Below are 25,717 nucleotides of genomic sequence, written 5' to 3' on the forward strand. Positions count from 1 at the left end.
TTTTTAGCTAATAAATACTTTTATAGTCAATAATCAATGTAGATACAGACAAAAGTCAATAATCAATTATTTGTTTGGAAACACATGCTACAGCCCCATTAAGTAACCTAGACAATAGCTGAATTGTACAGAACTATGGCACAATAGCTGAATTGTACAGAACTATGGCACAATACTAGCTGCTGCTAACAGGATCTGAGTCAGCCGCAATGAGTAATAATCTAAACTGAAGGGTCAGACAGTGCATTTGTCCTCGTGTTACTGCCTGCTGGTGGCAGGATTCCATGGTTGCCTATACCATTTACCATGAAAAACCATAAGTGAACGCAGCCTTAAAAACAGTGTGTATTATAAAAATTGTTTGTGAGATCCTCGGTATAGCAGAATAGTGTGTGGCTCAGTGCGTTTCCAGGGAAAGAGTATTCAATTAAAAAAATAAAAAGTTTCATTCACTGAAAAAAAAATATTTGTCAACAAAACGGTGAGCATCAAGGCTTTTATCATTAATGAAAATAAAACTCACAAACATAAAAAAACTCAAGCAATCAAAAAATCTTTTAGCTAAATGAAATAAAAACAAAATGTGAGGTTGTGGAAGGAAAATAAATGACTAAACTCCACCTGCCCTTAATGTGCTCCACAATAAAAATAAAAAAAATGGAAAAATATTTCCCAGAAGTCCCTGTGTATTTTATCACATTTCATTCATAATAAATTGTTATTGCTTTAAGGCTGACATGAAATGTGTCCAAGTAAAAGCGGCTTCTTGAACAAGAAAAAAATGTAGGGCGGGGCTTGATTTTTGTCCATCGGGAATTGTTGGATCAGTGCGGTTTGCTATTGTTGTGATCTCATGACAGGTTGTCCCACCCTCGTCCCAGTAAACACATCATCAGAGAAGAGAATGTTGTTTAAAGAGGAGGGGTAGTTATTTTTAAGAAAGATTATGTAAAAAAATGTAATAATGATGTGCACAGGTAAATCATTAACAATTAACACTGCTATAATATATTATATATATACACTCACCAGCCACTTTATTAGGTACCCCATGCTAGTAACGGGTTGGACCCCCTTTTGCCTTCAGAACTGCCTCAATTCTTCGTGGCATAGATTCAACAAGGTGCTGGAAGCATTCCTCAGGGAGTTTGGTCCATATTGACATGATGGCATCACACAGTTGCCGCAGATTTGTCGGCTGCACATCCATGATGCGAATCTCCCGTTCCACCACATCCCAAAGATGCTCTTTTGGGTTGAGATCTGGTGACTGTGGAGGCCATTTTAGTACAGTGAACTCATTGTCATGTTCAAGAAACCAATTTGAAATGATTAGAGCTTTGTGACATGGTGGAAGTAGCCATCAGAGGATGGGTACATGGTGGCCATAAAGGGATGGACATGGTCAGAAACAATGCTCAGGTAGGCCGTGGCATTTAAACGATGCCCAATTGGCACTAAGGGGCCTAAAGTGTGCCAGGAAAACATCCCCCACACCATTACACCACCACCACCAGCCTGCACAGTGGTAACAAGGCATGATGGTTCCATGTTCTCATTCTGTTTACGCCAAATTCTGACTCTAACATCTGAATGTCTCAACAGAAATCGAGACTCATCAGACCAGGCAACATTTTTCCAGTCTTCAACTGTTCAATTTTGGTGAGCTCTTGCAAATTGTAGCCTCTTTTTCCTATTTGTAGTGGAGATGAGTGGTACCCGGTGGAGTCTTCTGCTGTTGTAGCCCATCCGCCTCAAGGTTGTGCGTGTTGTGGCTTCACAAATGCTTTGCTGCATACCTCGGTTGTAACGAGTGGTTATTTCAGTCACTGTTGCCCTTCTATCAGCTCGAACCAGTCTGGCCATTCTCCTCTGACCTCTGGCATCAACAAGGCATTTCCGCCCACAGAACTGCCGCTCACTGGATGTTTTTTCTTTTTCGGACCATTCTCTGTAAACCCTAGAGATGGTTGTGCGTGAAAATCCCAGTAGATTAGCAGTTTCTGAAATACTCAGACCAGCCCTTCTGGCACCAACAATCATGCCACGTTCAAAGTCACTCAAATCAACTTTCTTCCCCATACTGATGCTCGGTTTGAACTGCAGGAGATTGTCTTGACCATGTCTACATGCCTAAATGCACTGAGTTGCCGCCATGTGATTGGCTGCTTAGAAATTAAGTGTTAACGAGCAGTTGGACAGGTGTACCTTATAAAGTGGCCGGTGAGTGTATATATATAGTTATGTACATTAGGGTGTTTTAGGTTGCATTTTATGCTTTTACTGCAACAATTTAGTGTCATGTGTAGGCTATACCATGATTTTTATATATATATATATATATAGTTTACAGTCTATATAGAAATATTAGTCACATACAGTTTATGTATTGGTCACTTATGATGAACTTTGATTCATCACATACATGGTCCTAAAACACCTTATGATAGCTATCAGTATATTTTAAGGTCCAAAACATTTTGGTTTAGTTAAGTATGTTTTATCAGTTGAATTAAGTATACAGGCACAGACTAAAATGCCATCGCATAACATCTGAAATGCCGTTGGCATATTTTAAATTCATGGCACACAGGCACAGTGTACCATACATTACAGTCAAGCAATAGCAAAGCAAACCACAAATATAAGAGACCAATTAGGGATTATTTTGAGTATTACCAAAACTAATAGCCTATATAATCTGATTTATATGCAGCCTACTATTATAACTAACTATGTGGAAACCAATATACAAATATCTTAATAATACTGGTATTCAAAAGTATAATGACTTTGCATTAGCCTACAGCAAACATCTCAAGAAACACGTGAGGTCAAAATAATTATCAGCACGCGGGATATAACCGTAACCCTTGAGCTGTCACACACTGACACTGCTAAGCTTTACAAACACTTCTTCAGTTCACACAGAGTAGTATACATTTAATGCTTACTCTCTCTTTGTAGTCTGTGTGAAGCAGAACACTTTGCTCCTCATCTTTCTTGGCTCTGTAGACCGACTCAAGGCTAAAGTCGAGGGGTCTTTAAGGGAGTTAACGAGTAAGCCAATAGTTAATCTTCTCCCGCTGTGCTAAAAAATAATAAAGCAAAAGTAATAAAGTTGGAGACCAAGCGCCAGAACCTCAGCCTGTCCCAGTGCAAAGAGAAGGAAAGGAAAAACGGTTTTATGCCGCAATGGACTCTGCAAAGTTTTCCAGGAAGCTCTGGTGCGCGCGCAAACAGCTCATTCTGATACTCGTCCCGCTACTGCTGCTCCCGCTGCTCTTCGTTGTGCCACCAAAGGTAAAGAGTTGTTAAAATCAGTCACCTTCTGCTATGGCCCTTTGAACACAGAGGATTGTTAATTATGCGTTACAGCAGAATAATTGTCACACAGTTGTTTAAAATAGTGTCAATATGATATTGACCTATTTCAGAAAATATTATTTTCTATCAGTAGACGAAAAAAAGCATGAGCATCTGTTTCTTAAAGGGATAGTTGACCCCAAAATGTAAAATCTCAAGCTTATGTTGTTCCAAACTTTCAAAAATGGTATATTTAGGGGTACAATAGCTTGTCACTGGGGCAGTAGGCCTACCCTTAAAATTACATCTTTGTACTTTTTTTACACCTAAAAAGTGCATATTAGTTTCTTAGCGTAGCAATATGACTGCAACCAACGTCATCACCACTTTCAAGACCCAGAAAGATATGACATTGTTAAATAGTCCATGTGACTACAGTGGTTCAACCTTGATTTTATGAAGCAACGGGAATACTTTTTGTGCGAAAAACAAAACAAAAACAACTTTATTCAACAATTTCTTCTCTTCCATGTAGGGCTGCAACGATTAGTCGACGTTGTCGACAACGTCGACAATTAAAATTTGTCGACAAATATCTTTGTTGTCGAGTAGTCGTTTGATCTCACGTGACCTAATGTAAGGGCCTGCAATCCCGCGATTTGACCGCTACGGCGCTGTAGCGCTAGAGTGTAGTGCAGCCCTTACAAATGCTATTGCGGTAGAAGAGAAAACAGCGCGAATTATGACAGTGCAAACGAATCCGAACTAGCAAGGTTTAGGTTTGGGAAAGTTTCACAAAACTTCAAATCAAGAATGCTGTCGTGTGCAATGTTGGGGTGCAAGAGGAAACATCCCGGCAAAAGAGGAGCCGGTGAGAAGTGAGTGTTCTCCAGCTGGAGCTAACTAACCACCAGCGGCAAATCTCTCTTTATTAGAGAATGCAATAATACTACTAATAATAGTAATAATATTATCAATAGTAATATAATTACAGTAATGTGATGACTTATTTTGTATAGAATAAAGCTTGATCGAGCTTAGGAGTCAGGGCTGTTTTTATTATTGTAACACTATTAGTATATTAGGTATTATTATAGTCTTATCACTTGCCTGTATTTTGTTCAATAATCATGAAGACTTACAAAACGAGATGTTATATCCTTCCTATGATATAGGAAGAATATCACGGCAGTCACTTTATCATACTATAAATTAAAAGGGAATGAGAACGTCTCTGTCAGCTCAATTGTCATGTAAAAAAAGATTGAAATTTTATAATTATAAAAATTGTTTGCAGATTAATATTTTACCATTCTTTGTGTCCTGAAGTAAATGTCCCTTTTTCTGTTTCAGTTCTAAGAAAAGCAGTGGGCCTATTAAACAATGCTTAGAGAGCATTTGTGTGTGATTTGAGTTGGACCGAAATCTGAAAACTTAAAGAGAATGACCTGTTTAGTTGGCTCAAAGTTCATTAAAACAACTATTTCAAAAGCTGAAGTGATTTTCTTTTTTTATATTATAGTTAGAATATGTATAACTCAATGTTTTAACTAATTGGAAAAGCTGAATAATCGTTCCAAACTTACTGATTAGTCTGCGAAATAATCGACGATTAGTCGATTAATCGTTCTAATAATCGTTAGATTAATCGATTATCAAAATAATCGTTTGTTGCAGCCCTATATGCCAGTCTTTTCCGGGTTCTACGTCAGATCGCCAGCTCAGTATTGGCCGGCTCCTGCGACAAAATCACATGCATGCATTGTGGTGCTCACATGAACAGCGTCAGAGACACGGAAGAGAAGATATTGTTGAATAAAGTCGTTTTTTTTTTTTTTGCACAAAAAAGTATTCTTGTCGCTTCATAAAATTAAGGTTGAACCACTGTAGTCTAGGACTGTAACGATATGCGATTATGAAACCGATATCGCGACACTCAGATCCACGAACCTGTGTATCGCGACACACCTCCAACTCCCAGTTATCTTTCACATCCAGATCCAATGCTACCACATCTTTAAATTACTATTAGTATTATTTGAAGTTAACATTATAAAATACGTAGACCTACACCACAAAAACTAGTTGACGATAAATTTTTTAATTTTACCTGTAACGGCCATTTTACACCGCAAGCGTCAGCGCACCGGCTTATTTTTTTCCAGCATGAATGTTAACAGAGAATGTCTAATATGGGGAGAACTTTCACTCTCTCAGTAAACTTCCGGGTTCTGAACTGGTTGCAGTTCCACTCTGGTTCCATATGAGGGTGCTCATAGGATGAGTGCAGAATGAATGGAGGTCTATGGAGATATACCCCTCAAAATCCACTTTTCTCAGGATATAATTTTTTGTCTAGTAATTTGAATGTTGTTTTCGAAAGGAGATGCAAAGAAATTACAGATTACTGGGTGTTAGATTTTTTAGAGTCACTTATTTGCTTTAAAAAGTCTTTTAAAATGTCAATGACGTCATACACATCGTACGACCAGAGATACTGCTTTACGGCAATCCTTCAGTCACTTTGGTGCTTTCGCGCTCTGCACTTTCCTTTCTCTCGAGGCATCGACAACACAGCTGACACAGGTAAATACACGTGCTAGAAGAGTTAAGTCCGCCTTAACATTCTGGTCCCGCTTTGGATGCCACAATGCCATCAAGCGGTGTCTCTGGTCGTAATCAGTCCTTCACTAACCAATCAGTGTCCATTAGCAGAATGCTAGCGTGTTATGGGCAACAACAACTCAACCTGTAAGAAATCGAAAGGACATACTCGTTCATTCAACTTTCGACCTATAACCCATGTTGAACTTGCAAAACCTACATTTAAATCTGAGATTTCTCAATGGCAATCAGGTGAAAGAGACAAATTTAGCTGTCTAGCCACATAGACTCCCATTCATTTTGCACTCGGACAATCGCCCCCAGTGGAACTCTGGTGGAACTACAACCAAAATTCGGTTCAATAGGACTTAATAGGGAGTGGCCAGGCTTTCCGTAGACGGGCTTTGATGTTAATCAATGAGTGCATTCACACCGGGAGCAGGAGCAGCACGTGAGCGTCAAGCAGGAGCGTCGCGTGAGCATCAGTGAAGCGGGGGTTTCGGCGCTGAGTCTATTTTTGCTGCGCTGCTCACGCTCAATTAAAGTGAAAACACGCTTTTGATGGACGAAATAAGTATGATTTCACACAAAAAGTGCCCAAAATGCACAGAATAAACATATCTAGTGAGTTTTAACAAGAACTGGAGTAGGCAAACAAAAGAAAATGAAGACTCACAAATATTTATAAAAGATTTAGGCTACCTGTAGGTTTTTCAAATGTTATTTAATAAAAGTATATTTTTTGATACGAACCGAATCGTGGGTTTGGTGTATCGTTACAGCCCTAGTGTACTCACATGGTCTATTTTAACGATGTCTTTGCTACCTTTCTGGGCCTTGAAAGTGGCAATGGGCCATATGCACGCATAACTTCCGCGTTTGATGCAAGGATGCTCTTATGTTTCCGGTTGGGGAGATTTAAAGCGGAGGAAAACCGAGGAAAACGGGATTATGGCAGAGTCTTCAAAATTTACTGTCCTCTCGTCTTTGAAACGACACTTTAATACGTTTAGTTGTAATTTTATATATAGTTATGTTTATTTAATATAATAAACAAAGAAGCATAAACAAAACGAGGGGTGTCTGTTTTGTCTGTTTTTGTGACTAACGTTTCTTTAATATAGCAATAGAGTATAAACCAATATAAATTCTCGGTATAGCATTGGACTCTACGATCGGCGGAAGTAATCCAGCATCCTTAGACCTTCACCGGAAATACCGCCGTGCATAGAGCCCATTATGTTGCAGTCTATGGGGGTTCAGAAAGCTCTCGGATTTCTTCAAAAATACCTAAATTTGTGTTCCAAAGATGAAAGAAGGTCTTACAGGTTTGGAATGACATGAGGGTGAGTAATTAATGACAGAATTTTCATTTTTGGGTGAACTAACCCTTTAAAGGTACTGCTCTAGTGACAAGATTTCATTGCAAAAAAAACAGTGAGATATTTCTCAAATTGATTTCTTTCATTTTGACTTCACAGAGGAAAGTCATTCATGTTTAAATTATAGAATGTATATATTTTTTTGGTTGCCCCAAAATTATTTGAACACCTAGGCATACAAAAATGCCTAAACGTCTTTGGACTTTGATAAAAGTTGAAAATAATTTGAGGACTTTACAAGGACTTTAAAATTGAAGTGCTGCTCTCTGCTCTGAAAATGTGTCTAGTAAAAATTTGCTGAGGAATATTTGCACATACATCTGCTTGCCTACAGAAAATGAATTTCCATGCAGTCACAGTAATCCTTATTAACTCATCCCTACATTTACACATCCATCTGTTTCTTTGTCCAGGAGGGCAAATGTTTGTATGTGGTGCTTCTGATGGCAGTGTACTGGTGTACCGAAGCGCTCCCGCTGGCGGTGACTGCCATGCTTCCTGTGTGCCTCTTCCCCACCATGGGAATCCTGCCTTCTTGGAAGGTCTGTCCACAGTACTTCCTGGAGACTAACTTCCTGTTCCTGAGTGGTTTAGTGATGGCATCTGCTATAGAGGAGTGGGGTCTCCATCGCCGTATAGCCCTCAAGGTGCTGAAGATTGTAGGAGTGAAACCTGCCTGGTGAGAAAGATTCTATCTTAAATATTACCTATTACGCTTTTTTTTTACATTTTAAACTTTATTTAGTGTATAATGTTGCTGTTCGAGCATGAAAAAGGTCTATAAGTTACAAAGCCCACTCCAAAGGAAGTTATTTTTTATATAAGTACTGATTCTTAACTCCCTGAACCACCTCGATTGTAGTCTTGAGTTTTCTTCCAGGAACGTACACGTCACAATATTCCTCATTTAAATAATTCCTGCCCAAGTATTGTGTTAAAATTCAAAGTGGTTGACCAATCGCAACACACTAATCCAGCCGACCAATGAGAGCACAATGCGCTTTTCAAAATGAGGGGCTTAGAAAAAGGAACTAAACAGGGGTGCGTTTTTTAAAAAGCATTGTGTGCTACTGTTGGTTGATCGTGGAGACCATTGGTGCCAATGATTCTGCGATCTCCTTAGGCTTATGATGCTTTTGAGAATCGCAGCTCCTGGTGTTACAGACAGACTGGGGAAAGAGGTTCTGAAACAATGTAATATGAGAACAATAATGTTTTTTTTTTTTTTTTTTTTACATTCAAGCATTAAAACCTATTCTAGTTGACCCTAAAAACAAAATAGCGCATAATAGGTTGTCTTTAAGTTTTAGCAATTGTAGATGGTAAACAGGGAAATTTGATCTTTTACTCAAATATAAAATCTGGTCATTTACTCAAATATCTGTGTCAGAAATCAATTCTATTAGTCGGTACAACATTTGATAAATAGGAAAACAATGCAACAAAAGTAAAAGTATTTCTGCTTATTTTTATAGCTTTTCTCATCCCACATAAGTTTTCTCAGACACAAAAACTGAAAGAAAAAAGTAAAACATGTAATTTAATACTGAATGTGTTTCTGCGGATAAATTATAGTATTCCACAGCGTGATATTCTTTTGACAATGTTCTGATACATAACATATTTTGTATACTTTATTGATTGTGGAGTTGTTTATCTTTATTTATTGGACAGTATGTGCAGACAGAAAAGTAGTTTTGATAGAATATAAATTCTACTGTCAGTTTTATAGGCAATAAAATTACTTTTAAGCTTCACCATTTGACACAGTTTTACTATCTACACAGTGTGTACTGTGTGGTCACATTTTATTGCACTAATTATTGTAGGAATGGTTGCGTAATCATATATTAGGTGTGACTCTACTTGTCTTTCTTTCCTATCCAGGCTGATTTTAGGCATGATGATCACTTCCTCTTTCCTGTCAATGTGGTTGAGTAATACAGCCACAACAGCCATGATGCTGCCCATTGCTAACGCCATACTGGAAAGTCTGTTTGGAAATCTGGAGACTCTAAAAGAGAACTGCAAGGTCAAGCGGGACCCAGAGGGTTGGTAGAGTGGGGAGAAATTCATATTCTGTGTGTTGCAAGCTAATTAGGAAATGAAAGTCCTCCTTATTATTTTTTTTATTGAATGTAATCATGACATCAGCATACTATTTAGATTTATTTGGTCTGAGAATATTTATTGTATTATTTGTGAAGGCACACATGACAACATGATATAGGCCCTACAACCTGAATGGAGACCTTTGAACTGAACAAAGCTTCTTTTTTTTTTTGTCAGTCAAGATTTCTTTAATGTTTAAAAATACTCAGAAGCCTACTTTTATTTAGAAAATAAATATTTTTTATTATTTTATTCTAAGTTATAATAATAAAACATTCCATTGCAGGTGATTCTCAGGTGAAGATGCATGTGCTTCCTTTTGAAAAACAGATACTAACCACAGATGACAGGTAAGTGAGAATAATTCATTTGTGACTTTCTTTGAACAATCAAACACAAGAACTTGACGATTTGATATCTAGTTCAGTCATGAAACTCTAGAGGGCGCAGTCTGATAGGTCCTTTACATGCAATCTGCAAGCAATTACATCATTACTTCATGGCACAAGCTGATTGGCCTCTGCTGATCATTTACATTTTTAACAATTTAAATAGTCTGGTTCAGTGTTTGCTGTAGGCTAGTCCTTAAGCTTGCTACCAGAGTTCCTCTGAAATCTTCCACCTCCCCTAGCTCCACCTGTTTAGATCTGCTACAGCAATTATGTGTTTCTATTTATGGAGTAGCAGCATATTTTGCATGTCTGTGCGTCTATTAGCAGTAGTGATGGGAGAAACGAAGTGTTTCAAAACTTTTAATTAATTCAACCAATTGCTTCGCACAATGATTCGTGCTCAAAACTCCACACACGGGTGAACCTTGCTGGTCAGAACAGTGTAAATGCAATGAAACCCAGCCCAGATATCCATAAAAGCACCTTTTACAAACCAACTCCAAATGTTTTATTGTAGGTGTAATTAACAAATAATCTAATACCACTAAATATGATGTGTCTCTATAATATGTTTATTTTATTTTATTAAATTGAAGGGCTTGTTTTGTTTGTTTTATGTAGAGCTTGGTTAATCAGACCAGTAAGAGACTTAACTACAACTCTTCATTTTTATTTTATTTATCATGTCATTAAATGTCTACAAATGTATCAAACTGATCTGAGATCAGGTAAAAATCATATAGACACTAGTTAATGGGTACAAAGAGATCACAGCAAACTACTGAAATCACATGACTTTGGCAGTTTGATGCCACTGATCTATATAGATTTGTGTATTATGCACGCTTCGATTTAGTCTGCCATGGCCAAATACATTAACATTGCCATATTCAATAACATGCTAAAACTATTACAAGAGTTGTAATGACTGAAATAAATTTACCATTAAAAGTTCAACATCATCAGTATAATGTGACTTGCAGTTATTGCAGCAACACAATTAGTGTAATGATAGTCTGGAGTTTTTAAGCTTATAAATGTTCTCACGTGAATGTGAAAACTTGTTAGATCATCCGTTCATAACCTTAAATATTAAAGTCTGAGTCATTACTAAGAGATTCAGTCTCCTCTGTAACCTCACAGACCTGACTGGACAGACAGATCAGAGCAAACGAATCTGGAAGTGGTCAGAAGAGAGTCGGAATACCAGGTGAAAGTGTGGAAAGGATTTCTGATTTGTATACCTTATGCTGCAAGCATTGGAGGAACTGCAACCCTCACTGGCACAGCCCCCAACCTGATCCTGGTGGGTCAGCTCAAGAGGTATACCATTTTTCCAGGGATGCCATGGTAAATTACCATAGTAATAGTTTTGCATTGCATTCTTTTATTCATTTATATATTCATTTACCAGATGCTTATATTCAAGTTGACTTGCAGACGAGAAATACAACATGAGCAATTCAACTTAAAAGTGAAAAGTGCTCATGAAAAAAAGTGCTGCAATACAAAGTTCCAAATTGCTTTGAAGAGCACATGCAGGCTAGACACAGTGGCACAGTGAAAGAACAGTAAAAGAATAACAAGAAAAACTACTATAAGTGCTCATGGAAGAGTTGTGGTTATTTTGTGTAGTTATGGAAATGTCATAATGAATATGTCCAGCACTAAAATACTTAATTGGCAGAAAATTAGTCTTTTGACAATGCAATGGATATATGATTTTTTCAATATCAGTGCTGGAAGACACTATAGTGTCCCCCTTCAGTTATTATCTGCAGTCATCTCCATTAACTCTCTTAATGAAACAATGTCAAAGATGAGACTCTTTATTCAGGCCAGGCTTCAGTTTACAGTTTATCAGCGCTATCCAAATGAGTGCATTAGCTTTAATTAACACTAATATGAATACATTTCTCAGTGCCACTAAATGGACTTCATTTGTCGGTTTATTTTCTTGGCTTACTTTTACTCTAGTGTTTCTTGTAGTCTGCCTTCATATGAGGATTATTATGTGACACACAACAAGAATTTTGGGTTCCACGTACCTTTGAAAAAGCTGTTTATCCAAGTAATTAGGTCACCAACAACAAGCCAGAATGGAACATAGTTTGGTTTCCACTCAGGATCACCACAGAGTTTGAGATGGCCGAAATCCCAGCTTCAGTTTTCCAAGGCAAGACAAATGATTTGAGTTTCCAGGGTAATTGTACTTTAGTAGCAAGCAAAGACATTGCATGAGATGTGACACTATTAGCCTTTTATATCAAATTGAGAACATTTGAATTAACCATGAGATGTGACACTATTAGCCTTTTAGATCAAATTGAGAACATTTTAATTAACATATTTGTGGTCTTTTCATTAAATTAAATTAAATTAAATTAAATTATTCTAGGATCAAATCTGCAATGTTCATAAAGGAACTTTTAAAAATAGATGGGTTCAAGAATTTAGAGACCACAAGTGAAGGTGCTTATATTTAGAAATGTTCTCATTTGATGCAAAATACCAGTACTATAAAATTTCGTGAAAAACCTAAGAATCCATCTTACCTACTATGATTTGAGAATGGTCAAAGAACATCTTGTGTGCTTTGGTTTGCCCTTTTCTACAAAGGTGTACACATGATCAATGTCACAGATTTACCCAAGTAACCTAAGAAATAGTACAGAATCTTCCAGTTCTTCGTCATTGTCATAACTTTTTTTCAAAATTATTCTATTTATTCAAATAGGTTTAAGGGGGGATTTCCAGATTTTGTGGTATCTTCATAAAACGTAGCTAAAGAGTCTAAATGTGCTGCCATCAGGGCATAAAGATCTGAAAGTGTAGCACCTGCTGTGGGGAAAGACTGAGAGCTAGTTTAGTGGATGTAGTTTATTGCAGCTGTTGAGCTTGTTCATGACTTGCATGTAAATGATGGATTGTAAACCAAAATTGTGAGTCTAGAATCAGATTATACGAAATAGACATTTAACTTTTCTTCCTTTAACTGATTGGCTGGATAAGCATGAAGACCTCAAACTGAACTGACTGTCCTTTGGCTTACATATAAACTCTGTCATGAAGTGAGAGATCAAAGGTACTGTTTTGTTGAAATAAAAACAATGCAGTGTTGTGGTTCAACCTTTATCATGTTAAGCGATAGATTCTCTGTTAAAAAGCCTTAAGGTGAGCTGTATACAGTATCTCAAATGGAAACTTACTTACTGAGAGATTAATGCAGTGTATATTTGTTTTAGTTTCTTGCATGTGATTAGATTAGGTTTTGTGAATGTAATGCAGTAACTCATTTGGCTACAGCCTCCAATCATTTACCATATTTCATCACTAATGTTTAATCGGCTAAGAACATGTCTCATAATGACTAGACAAAAAGGAGAGACAAAAGAAGAGCTAAGGTTACACAAAATCACGCTTTACAGCTGATATGATCACCATTTTTTACTTCTGCTTTGGCCTTTAAATGAAAAATTTATTAGAATGAATTAGAATTAAAAAATTAAAATGAATCTGGCTCTGTAAGAAAAGATCGATCAAGACAGCACTTAATACATAGATACAAAACAGCTGACACTCAATTATTCCTCCTTAGTTTAAAAATGACACTGAATATCTAGCTAATTAAAACTCCTGTTTTCATGTTCTCTAGACAGCCTTATCTTAAAGTTGTGATAAGGACAAAAAGTGAAGCAAAAACGATTTATATAATTTATATATAAAGTGTATAAAGGCCTACTTATAAACGCTAAGTATAGCACATTAGTGATGTTTTTTTCAGCGACTCTTTCTGCAGGTTACTTTGATATGCCAGTAGGTGGCCGCCTTTATGAGTGAGTCATTGAATCATTTACTTAAACGAGTCATTCGAAAATGAAAGTGATTAATTCAGGAACGAAACACCTGCATGTTTCTCGGATACTAGCGATTCTGCTATGGCTTCCGGGGACCCCCAGAGGGCCCCAAGGGAGTACTAAGGGGTCTGTGGGAAAATAGTTAAAACTATTTTCATGGGCGGAGCAAAAAACAGTCAAACTAATTGCAGTGTCCTGCATGTTTGTGTCTGTAGCTACTTCCCTGAATGTGACCTCATAAACTTCGGCTCATGGTTTGTCTTCGCTTTCCCACTCATGCTCCTCTTCCTTTTTCTGGGCTGGATCTGGATTGCTTTCCTCTATGGCGGGATCAACACACGGTAAATACGCAGTCTAAACGTAGAAAATGACACACGTGTATACCACTGTACTGTATATTAGGGCTTTTTAACCCAAAAATATGATCATCCACATGCAAGGGACCCCATCCTAAAATTGCAAGGCAGCTATATATTTGTATGTATAAAGACCCAATTTATAAATTAAAATTAATATTATGAATGTGTAAAATATTATTATTATTGTGTAAAATACTATATTATTATTTCTATTACATTACATTATTATGTTTTTTCCCAATATTAATTATAGTACTGTACTGTTAGATGTATCTATTTATTTTATTTTAGTTAAATGACTCAGTTTAATATATATTTTAACATGTTTGTCCACAACTTGTCCACAGACCCCGTAGTACTCTCTTGGGCCCCCTAGTTTGAAAACCGACGTGCCATACTCATGTACATCTACTACTGCCTGTTTTTTTCTACACAGACTTTGCATTAGCAAACATGATGAACGGGCAGCCGCAGAAGCAAAAGCACAAGCTGTTATTGATGAGGACTATAAGAAACTGGGCCCAATAAAGTAGGTTGTGGAGCATTTTAACACACCAAACACTTGTACTTCCCTCTGTTGTGCTTTCTGACATGAATTAAATTAAAATATATTCTTCCCCTCTCCTAGGTTTGCAGAAGGATCTATCGCTTTCTTCTTCATTATTTTTGCCATCCTTCTGTTCACGCGAGATCCGAAGTTTGTAACAGGATGGTCGGTTTTCTTCACCAAAGGGTAAGACACGTCTCAGTGACAGGCAGGCACTGAAAAATTATGGACTCATTATGAGTCAAAAGAAAAGCAAAGCAAACGCACACCTTAAGAAGTGCAAATTAAAAGGGAAAACTTAATGCAAAAAATATAACTGCACACTCTCTTAAGCACATTTGCATTTTGGCACAAGTAGCCTTTGTAAAGGTATTATTTCTTACAAGATGGACAACAGCATAAATAGAAACGATAATCATGCACAGGTGAGAGAAATGACATCCAAATCATAATCCAATAATTCACTATTATACTCTCTCAACAAAAGTCTATATGAGAAAAAAATTATAAATACAGAAACAACAGCAATTAGTTCATTATTGGATGATGATTTGGATGTCATTACTCTGCACTGGGCAGGTATATTTGCTTTTGCATTACGTATTTTGAGTGTCACATTTTAACATGGAGATGCATGTAAGGTGAATGCAATATCAAAACTGTAATATTCTGAAACTATCAGGTAAAAGCATGAACCATATGTAAGCATTTTGTTAAAGTCATATACAAATGGGTTTTTAGAATAACGCTTTTCAGGTTTTATAGGGTGTCTGTTCATAGGTTTTGAATAGGCTGACCCTCAAAGATATCCTTTTAAAAATTCTATGACTAAAACATGTAAAATTCCTGAGGGACTATTTTCCCCTTCAGTTTTTAAGACCATTAATACAAACAGCTTAATAACATGTCATTCTTTAAACAACATAATTTGCCAAACTAATAATCATTATAAATATGTCTACTGTCACCTAAATTGAGACAATGTTTGAATGCTGGTTGTCATAATTTATTATCTAATACATTTCATTTAGACATATTAAACATATTTATTCCATCCTGCATTATGTAAAGGTCAAATGCATTTAATGTGTGCTACCTGTGCCATTAGGATTTGGTTTATTGTTCATGATGAAAAATTAATGCAATTAGGAGTTACTGCTTTAATTGTCTTAATTTGGAAAAATAATTAATTCTAAAATATAGAAAATAAATTGTGCTGTTTATATTAGTCAATCTTATTTCAATGATTGACTAATATAAACAGCACTATTTTATATATATTTTATTTATTTGTATTTAAAAAAAAAAGATAAATTAAAGCAGTAACTCCTAATTGCATATATACACTCACCGGCCACTTTATTAGGTACACCTGTCCAACTGCTCGTTAACACTTAATTTCTAAGCAGCCAATCACATGGCGGCAACTCAGTGCATTTAGGCATGTAGACATGGTCAAGACAATCTCCTGCAGTTCAAACCGAGCATCAGTATGGGGAAGAAAGGTGATTTGAGTGACTTTGAACGTGGCATGATTGTTGGTGCCAGAAGGGCTGGTCTGAGTATTTCAGAAACTGCTAATCTACTGGGATTTTCACGCACAACCATCTCTAGGGTTTACAGAGAATGGTCCGAAAAAGAAAAAACATCCAGTGAGCGGCAGTTCTGTGGGCGGAAATGCCTTGTTGATGCCAGAGGTCAGAGGAGAATGGCCAGACTAGTTCGTGCTGATAGAAGGGCAACAGTGACTGAAATAACCACTCGTTACAACCGAGGTATGCAGCAAAGCATTTGTGAAGCCACAACACGCACAACCTTGAGGCGGATGGGCTACAACAGCAGAAGACTCCACCGGGTACCACTCATCTCCACTACAAATAGGAAAAAGAGGCTACAATTTGCAAGAGCTCACCAAAATTGAACAGTTGAAGACTGGAAAAATGTTGCCTGGTCTGATGAGTCTCGATTTCTGTTGAGACATTCAGATGTTAGAGTCAGAATTTGGCGTAAACAGAATGAGAACATGGAACCATCATGCCTTGTTACCACTGTGCAGGCTGGTGGTGGTGGTGTAATGGTGTGGGGGATGTTTTCCTGGCACACTTTAGGCCCCTTAGTGCCAATTGGGCATCGTTTAAATGCCACGGCCTACCTGAGCATTGTTTCTGACCATGTCCATCCCTTTATGGCCACCATGTACCCATCCTCTGATGGCTACTTCCACCATGTCACAAAGCTCTAATCATTTCAAATTGGTTTCTTGAACATGACAATGAGTTCACTGTACTAAAATGGCCTCCACAGTCACCAGATCTCAACCCAATAGAGCATCTTTGGGATGTGGTGGAACGGGAGATTCGCATCATGGATGTGCAGCCGACAAATCTGCGGCAACTGTGTGATGCCATCATGTCAATATGGACCAAACTCCCTGAGGAATGCTTCCAGCACCTTGTTGAATCTATGCCACGAAGAATTGAGGCAGTTCTGAAGGCAAAAGGGGGTCCAACCCGTTACTAGCATGGGGTACCTAATAAAGTGGCCGGTGAGTGTGTATATATATATATATATATATATATACACACACACACATCCACACACACACATACATTTTCTGTAATGTTTAAGCAGGTTTACACTTGTTTATAGACACTATAGTCTACACTGTTTTTTTTTCTTTCGTGGTCCATCACACTAATGCACTTTGACAGAGAGGTTCAAAAATATGGACCAGTTGATCTGCTCCCTCCACTGAGCTAACCTTTCTCTATCTGCAGGATGTAAGTTCATCTTGAGTCATCCCTATAGTTAAGACTTAAGATAAACCCACAACTTAAAGAGAAATAGAAACAGAGAGAACATAATAATGTGTGCACTCGTTATTCAACACCTACTGTATATGAGAGGAATTATGACTGAAAGCAGTGCACGCTGTTTCTAAACATGAGCAATTAGCTGGGTTATGGCAATTACATTGATTCAGTGATTCATATTAATGTGCTGAGATGTGAAATCAAGATTGCTGTTGGCATTATGTCTTGTCTGTAAAATTGTTTTCGACATTTGACAGCATATCATATTTTCTTTTCTATTTTAAAATACTTAAAACTATAAGACATTTATTTGGAGGTTGGTTATTCATTTGTTAAAGGAAGAATTCATGCTGTCTGTAATTATATAATTGTCTTTTTATAATCCACAATGAACATTTGATGATCAATGATCATCCCTGTTTGATGCAGCCAATATGAAGCTAGTATAGCAGGTAACAGTACACAGGTACACAGTGTAGGAATTTCTCCCATCTAGGTGAAATTGTATTTTGCTTTCAAACTCTCTAGCGCCTCGCTTTTTCAAATGCGTGTTGCTACTACGGTAGCCGTTATCAAGAAGCCATGACAACATGTCTTCCAATAGCACTTCATCGAGTTTAACTATACATCTTCTACTAGTATGCTGCCTATACTATATATAATGAATTACACAACCAAGCAATGAAAAAAAGCTTGTAATTTAGACCATAACATTGACTTACCTGTCGAGAAGAAAGCAGGCAACTTCAGCGTCCCTTTCAAAGTCTTTCTCCTTCATTAGCTCTTTCCACCTGGGAAAATATATCCCGATATTTACCCTCGTTTTTTTAATTCGCCGGTCACGTTTCCTTTTAAATGTATTTTTTTTTTTTTTGTTGCTTTTTTGGCGACGAGGATTCCTTGTCCGGTGGCTCGGCATAAGTATGATCCTGCAGTGCAGACTTTCAAATTGGCCGGGGAAGTGACAAGCGCCTCTCACTGATCTCCGTTTCACTCACGTGACGCTGGCTCTGAATGAAAACGCGTTGTGGAAACGCGTTTAGGTAGGCTAGTGCGTTTTGTCCCTCTCTGCTATTATAGTTTTTCAAGATGGCAGAATGACATGAAAGCCTCCATGGACTTACCCGTCCCATGTAATTAAAGCTGCAGTCCGTAGCTTTTTTTGGGTTAAAAATTACCCAAAATACATATTTGAGAAAATACATAACCAGCCAGTGTTCAAAACTATCTGCTTGCCTTAGCTCGATTCAAAGCGGTAAGCTTGTAATAATGTTTTTAATTCCAGTTGTACTGTTGGATTTCCGCTGGAGATTCGAGCATGTCTTTGTGTCATTACGTCACATCTGTACACATAAAGAAGGAGTCTTGGCTAGTGGGCTATATTGCGTGGTGTGAGGATGCTGGAGGTGGAGATAGCCTTTTCTCACAGCACTTGATATAATTAAACTTATCAATTTGATGGCGGATCCAGAAAGGTTCAAACGACAATCACCAGTGACAACTGGAGATTCACCCGCTGTAAAATGCTCAAGACTTCGTTTGGACTTTCCTTCAGGACGTCCGCCTGGTAGGCCTGAAGAATGGCCATAGTGTGCAGGGTCATGCCTGCCTGCCCAGCCGCCATGTAGGATTTCCCAATGAGAGAGGAAGTAGTCCTACATGCTTTAGAAGGGAGGAGGGGGCGCGACTTCCAGGATGGCGCAGACGACGGAGCAAGATGGTCGGCTAAAGTTTCCTCAATCTCCGGAATGGCGGAATAGCCCTGTTCCACAGAGCCTACCAGGTTTGCTAAAATCAGCAGCAGCCGCATTAGTGAGGCGCGAAGAGAAAGGCTGCTTCCAGGATCTGGAGATCTCATGATGCAGATCACTGAAAAATGGCAGCTTCCTCCGTTGAGGCCTAGAATTAGGGCCACTGAGAAGCCTTTCGTCAAGTTTCGACGACTGAGACTCACGTGGCTCGTCGGGCCAATCAATAGTGAGCTTCTCCGTAGCGCGCGAAAGCACGTCAACGAGCTCAGCGTAGGCCGCAGTAGGCCGCGCTTCCTGGCCGCTCGGCGGGATAACCTCGTCGGCGAGAGTAGGCCCGAAATCCTCGGAGTCGGAAGCCTCGGTAAAAAGTATATCCTCCAGCCCGAAAGAAACCGCGTCGCGTGCTCCCGGGCTGGGGCGCAAATAATCGTGTGAAAATTCGACTGGCATGCCTCGCGCGTGCAGAGGGGAGGGAGGGAGAGAAAGAGCGGGGCTCGTCTGCTCGAACTCCACATCCTCAAGCTCTACATCCGAACCCCATGTCGCAGATCCTCGAGAGGCCTCGGGAGCGCGACAGGGGGAGACGAATGATTCCCTCTCAAAGACCGTGAGCCGCGATTTGAGGGTTTTGAGCAACAAATTTTCACAGAATTTGCATTTAGACGATCCTATAACTGCCTCACGTGCATGTGAAAAACCCAAACACTTAACGCACTTACTGTGTGGGTCGTCGTTAGCAATGTAACGAGCACATGGCGGAGTACAGCGTCTGTAATCCATGGCAACTTCACCGTAAGGAGAAACAGAGTTCCGCTTGAACAGTCGCAGAAGCGCCGAGATTAATCCTTAGATGTAGCTCAGAAAAATCATGTGCGAAGGGCAACATGACCGCTTCGTTCTGAAGGTAGAGAAATCTGAGGAGCAGATGGCGCGCGCGCGAATATGAAATGATGCGACGTAAGAGCGTCGGGGCGGAGCCATATCGCGCGGACGCCATCAGCCAATGAATTGGCGTGATTCTATAAGGCTTCAGACAATCGGCACATTCAGAGAATATCCCACTGCGCTTTCCGCAGCGTTGAGTGAACCTATGAAAGAGAACAAGGATACATATGTAGTCACGCAATGCTTACGTTGTTAACATTAACAAATTGAGAACAAAGTATAATTTGCACGGTTTTGCGTGATGGGATAACTTATAAGCGATTGTTAGATTTAATCAGCGCGATTTACTGCAATGTCAGAACCAGAACAAAAGTGGATGTTTCTTACTTGTTCAGATGACATTTTCCGGTGAAAATTCTTCTGTTGGTCATACATCCAAAAAGAATAATCTGTGATTCTGAATGCCAGTATCCACATCGGCGCGGCGACTAACAGCCGCACGTTCTCCTCAAACATTGTATTCATCCACGCTGTGCCGTGTCGAGGGTGTTGAAGTACAACTCACGTAAAGTTGATAATTCCGCGAATGACTGCAATTGCAGATTTCGAACAGAGATGGCGACAAAGAGGAAAAACGCCGGACTGCAGCTTTAAAGATAATAAATTCTTCGCTTACAAGTCAGATCATTGGCAGAGGTAATTTTACACCAATGAGGAAATATTTATGAATAAAGACATTGATTTTAGCTAATAAAATACTTAAACACTACACAGTGTGTAGCTTTAAGGTGCAGTCAGTAAGTATTCACCCTAATAGTTATAGCATCAGTGGTCCATGACTTAATTCTCAGTAGAACATTTCAAAACAGAAAAGCTTATGTATCTGAAGGTCACACTGAATAATTTCACTTTGCTCCAATGTTGCTAATTGAAGCTTGAAATAAGCAACACGGAATGATAACTGCTTCTCCCTGAATGTCTGTGTGTTTATTTCCCTTCAGCTATGTATCTGACGCTGTTACTGGAGTCATCATCATCTCCATCCTTTTTTTCTTTCCATCCCAGCGTCCATCTGTTCGGTGGTGGTTTGATTCAAGAGGTCAGTGGGTGGTTTATTGATTTTCTGTTTTGTCAACAGAGATTGAGCTTGGACTATGAAATTATAAACTTTATATTGAGGAAACTCAGCAATCAATCAATATTATTAATATTTATATAATACATCATGCCCCTAAGACATAATAGGTTTATATTTGGCTTGAATTTAGTAAATTGAGACCCTGTTTTCTGTTGTGAATTTTTAGCAGGCACAAACATCGTCACTACATTCAGTTATCTCAGTAACTTTCCAGTTGCACAGTTTATTCTGCCAGTCAAAAAGGTTTCTAGAAAACGTGTGAGTGTGGTTAATGTTGAATAAGACGAGGAATGTTAATGATTTAGATTAGTGAGTCTAGAGAGATCCAACAGAGAGCTGTGTGCCGAGAGATTATATTAATCTCACACAAATCTCCCAAGTTATTACGTGTTTTTTACAATGTGTACATTTCTATAGTCTATATTTGGGAAATCAGTTTTCTTGTTTTCAATAATCCACTTTGCAAAACAAATCCCTCTCTAGTTGCATATTTTTAGTGGCTGGTTGCTTCTAAAATCTAGTTGGCTTATTAAAAGTTCTGTAAAATAATACATTTGAGTTAAAGGTGAACTAAGTAACTTTTTTACCTTAACCGAACAGCTTTGGAGTCATTGTAATGTTTATATTACTGATTTCGTGTTCAATGGTGGTCGTCTCGCACCCCCCTGGTGCCTGTGAGCCGCAAAACCACCCTTGCAACTTTGGGCCGGCGAGCCGCCGGCCTGAGTGTTAGGAAGTATCGTGTGATATCAGGTCTCGCGAGGTAACGAATTGCTTTACGGCAAAAAAACAGATCTGATAAAATGAGCATCAAACAGAAATAACCAGGCGCCGTATACATGTGGTGTTGGGCGCGCGCAGCTCTTAAAGGGGCCATACCTTATTTCCACTCGTTACAGCGTCCATCCTACTGAACAGGTACCGGTGTACAGGGGGAGGGGATCCGGCCCTGAGTGCGAGCCATCTCTGCGTGAGTGCTATTCACGACAGTACAAGTGCTCCACAGCGACTCTAGGGGTCGCTGTTTGACAAAAACGGAATTCTTACTGAGTGCTGCTTTAAGTGATAAATTGTGTGTGCTCAAATGAAAAACATATATGTATTTGTGCAACTTTAATCTGTTTCTGGAGGTGGAACAGCATTGTAAATTGTACATTTATACATTTGCCAGAGGCTGTTATCCAGAGCAAGTTACATTCAATGTTTACATTTTATCTTTGCACTAGTTTTCTTGTAAACTGAACTGAACCCAATGACCTTGTTATTGCTTGGCCAGTTGAGCAACAGAAAAAACCTGTAGCCTTATTATTGTCACCGGCTTTGCTGAGATGTGAGATGTCTTCTATGGCTTTCTGTTCATTCGCCGTCTGAAGTGTGAATTTGTAAAGTGTTTTGTAACGTCATATTTTTTGGCTGAGCACATTCAACATGTTCCCTGTTGTTTACCTATAATAGATTTTTGTGCTGAACTTTAGAGGTTGATTCAGCATAGTACTACTTTGTACTTCAAGTTAATTTTACACCAGATGTAAAACATGAATATTGTGATTTATTATTCTCTGTATAGTAAGAAGTAAATATGCTGTTTAAAACATACTTGTATAAAACCCTCTGTTGGTCATAGGCTGCATTTTATATTTAAGGCTGTGAAAAGTGGCAACCATCAGACATTCTGGAGTCCACATTACCATCTTGAGGATGAGCATAATGTCTTTATTTAATCTGCTGTCAGATGCTGCAATCAATTTTCTTTCCTTGTGCAGTTCAAAAGATGTAATCCAATTCAGAAATCAAACACACAGAGGTTGTGAATGTTGAGCAAGTTGTAGAATTTAACTGTCTTAAAATCAATGTAGTTTTAAACATATACAGTAAACATTTCATTTGATCGGTGGCAGAGATCGTCAGTCGGCTTGTGGTCATTAGAATTTCTATCTTTGTCTCCAGCCTCAAATACTCCATATGTGCCCCTGTTGTCATGGAGAAGAGCTCAAGAGTGTGTGCCATGGAATATTATTTTGCTGTTGGGTGGTGGATTTGCAATGGCCAAAGGCTGTGAGGTACCTCATTATCTGCTTTTCACTGATTTACAAGCTGGAACATGACATTACATGGCTAAAAGTTCAAATTGTAATTAACGCATAAAAGGTTCTTCTAATGCAGTTGTGTTGTTGATAATTCACTGAAAGGCAATGTTGAAATTAGAACAAATGTAAATATCTGAACAAAACAACCTTCTCTTGACCTAAACAATGAAGAACTTTTTTTGGCAATAGGAGTCGGGGTTAGCAGTATGGATAGGAAACCACTTGCAGCCTCTCGCCCAGGTCCCTCCCGCAGTCGCAGTAATGCTCATCACAGCCTTCATCGCCTGCTTCACTGAATTTGCCAGTAACACGGCCACCATCATCATCTTTCTCCCTGTCATCGCTGAACTGGTACAGACAAACTTAAAGCACAACTTTGTGTTACCAGTTTGTTGCTATGTGTGATTTACACTATGTATGTATACAGTATATAATATTTGATAAAAAAAACAGCAAAAACAGAAATATTATCCTAAATTATTAAATTTATTTTCTATTTTAATATATTTTACAATGTAAATTATTCATGTGATGGCAAAACTAAATTTTCAACATCATTATTTCAGTCTTCAGTGTGACATGATCCTTCAAATTCATTATAATATACTGATTTCAGTTTAAAACAGTTAAACTTTACTTTTGGTCAATTTAATGCATCCTTGTTAAATAAAATAATTAAGAAATGCAATAAAAGATGCATCTTACTAACCCAAACATATATGATGCCAAATTGTGATGAATTTGATACTGTACTGTAGTACTATATATACTGTAGTATTACATTGTGACATTACATCAACCAAATACTTTATTTTCAGGCCATCCGTGTGAAAGTCAACCCACTGTACTTCATGATTCCAGCAACGACTGGTTGTTCTTACGCTTTCATGCTTCCAGTGTCCACACCTCCTAACTCAATTGCATTTGCCTCCGGACATCTGATGGTCAAGGATATGGTAAGAAGACAACTACAAAAACACATTAAAATCATTATCATTATTCACAGATTTTGTTTTCAGTTGCAAAATAAGATGTGTGATGTTTACAGGTGAAGACAGGGTTTGTGATGAACATCCTAGGAATTCTGTGCGTGTCTCTTGCCATGAACACATGGGGTCTTCAAATGTTCAATCTACATGTGTACCCTGATTGGGCAAGACCTTTGAATGCTTCCTCTGCAACTGTGGCTACACATACTGTATCAGCTATGAATATGACAGGCTAGAGAACAACTACAGAGATGGACACCCTTACAAAAATAATTATACTTCAAGTTAATTTTAGCTATACTTTAAGTAATATCAATGTACTAGTAGTATACTTGTAAGTGTACTATTTCAATACTATGTGGGACTAAATTGGCCCACTTTTTAGTAGGCCTATATAAAAGTACACTTTAATGTTTACTTTAAGTGTATCAGTAGTAAACTTTGAGTACACAACTAGTTCACAAGAACGTTTTTTGTTTGTACTGCAACTATACAACAAGTGAACTTATAGATATACTGATAGTTAAATATTTGTAGCACATTTTTTAGTTTATGAAAGCACATTTTGAAGTATACTCTCAGTAAACAACTAGTTTAGTAGTTTTACACTGCAAGTATACCTGTAAGTTTTATTTAAGTGAACTTAACATCAAACTTATAGTTTACTATTTATATATTATTTTTGCACTTTAAATATAGTACTATGTTCCTATTTAGGTAATTTTTATACTTGAAATATACTTTTAACTGTACTTGAAGTAAATTCCTACGTACACTACCAGTGGACTGCACAAAAGTTCACATACTCAGAATTAGGAACACATCTGTTTTCTTTATAAATCAATATTTTCAAACAATGTATGTTTATAAGACAGTATATAAAACTATGTGGAAAAATAATATATATAGTATTTACTCCTCAATCAAAAGAGTAAACAACTACAAGGTATACTTAGAATACTTAATTAAACTTTTAAGTATATCTCGATCAAAAGATCGAGAACCGGTATAGGCCAAATATAATAATAGAAGTACATAAAAAGACAAAGTATACTATCTTATTTTTAGTTAAAAGAAGTATACTAATAGTACACTTGAATAAACTTTTCTTTTGTAAGGGCATCCATGCATACATACACATTCAGTCCAGATTCTGTGTAAAGATATAAGACTAAAAAGAAGTGGAAAAATTGCTTAACTGAGGGATTCCCACAGTGGATGGATCAACACTATCACAACCTCACTTCCTGCTCAGCACTGCTCTCTTGTGCCTTGATGCCACTTCACCAATTAGGGGCAGGACATCTAAAAATGTTTTAAAATATATCATATTTATATGTAGTTTTAAACTGATAGGAAGCATGTTTGAAATTCAACATGTTCTCAATGAAAATCTCAACATTTTTAATAAATAATTCTCTGCATATGTTTTAGATTGTAAGTGTGTTGTATTAATGTAAATTTGATTGTATTTATGTAAAGTATGCAAGTAATT

General features: G+C 37.9%; 1 protein-coding gene across 1 annotated transcript; it reads left to right on the forward strand.

Annotated features, from left to right (window-relative positions):
* The first annotated feature begins 2,963 nt into the window (after positions 1 to 2,963).
* slc13a3 (solute carrier family 13 member 3) lies at positions 2,964 to 24,675 on the forward strand. The gene is made up of 13 exons (XM_056237499.1): positions 2,964 to 3,303; positions 7,706 to 7,971; positions 9,180 to 9,343; positions 9,691 to 9,754; positions 10,940 to 11,119; positions 13,869 to 13,994; positions 14,449 to 14,541; positions 14,641 to 14,745; positions 21,010 to 21,107; positions 23,094 to 23,206; positions 23,423 to 23,584; positions 24,052 to 24,189; positions 24,282 to 24,675. Exons 1-13 carry the CDS (start codon positions 3,196 to 3,198, stop codon positions 24,456 to 24,458), a joined length of 1,794 nt encoding a protein of 597 aa, XP_056093474.1. The 5' UTR covers positions 2,964 to 3,195; the 3' UTR covers positions 24,459 to 24,675.
* The last annotated feature ends 1,042 nt before the right edge of the window (positions 24,676 to 25,717 follow it).

The sequence above is a fragment of the Rhinichthys klamathensis genome, unplaced genomic scaffold, assembly GCF_029890125.1.
Source record: "Rhinichthys klamathensis goyatoka isolate OS25496 unplaced genomic scaffold, OSU_Roscu_1.1 h1tg000487l_1, whole genome shotgun sequence".
Lineage (NCBI taxonomy): Eukaryota > Metazoa > Chordata > Actinopteri > Cypriniformes > Leuciscidae > Rhinichthys > Rhinichthys klamathensis.

Coding starts and splice junctions, on each gene's coding strand:
- slc13a3 (XM_056237499.1), top strand. CDS start 3,196: ATGGACTCTGCAAAGTTTTCCAGGAAGCTCTGGTGCGCGCGCAAACAG. Junction 3,304..7,705: donor TCTTCGTTGTGCCACCAAAG/GTAAAGAGTTGT, acceptor TTCTTTGTCCAG/GAGGGCAAATGTTTGTATGT. Junction 24,190..24,281: donor ATCTGATGGTCAAGGATATG/GTAAGAAGACAA, acceptor TGATGTTTACAG/GTGAAGACAGGGTTTGTGAT.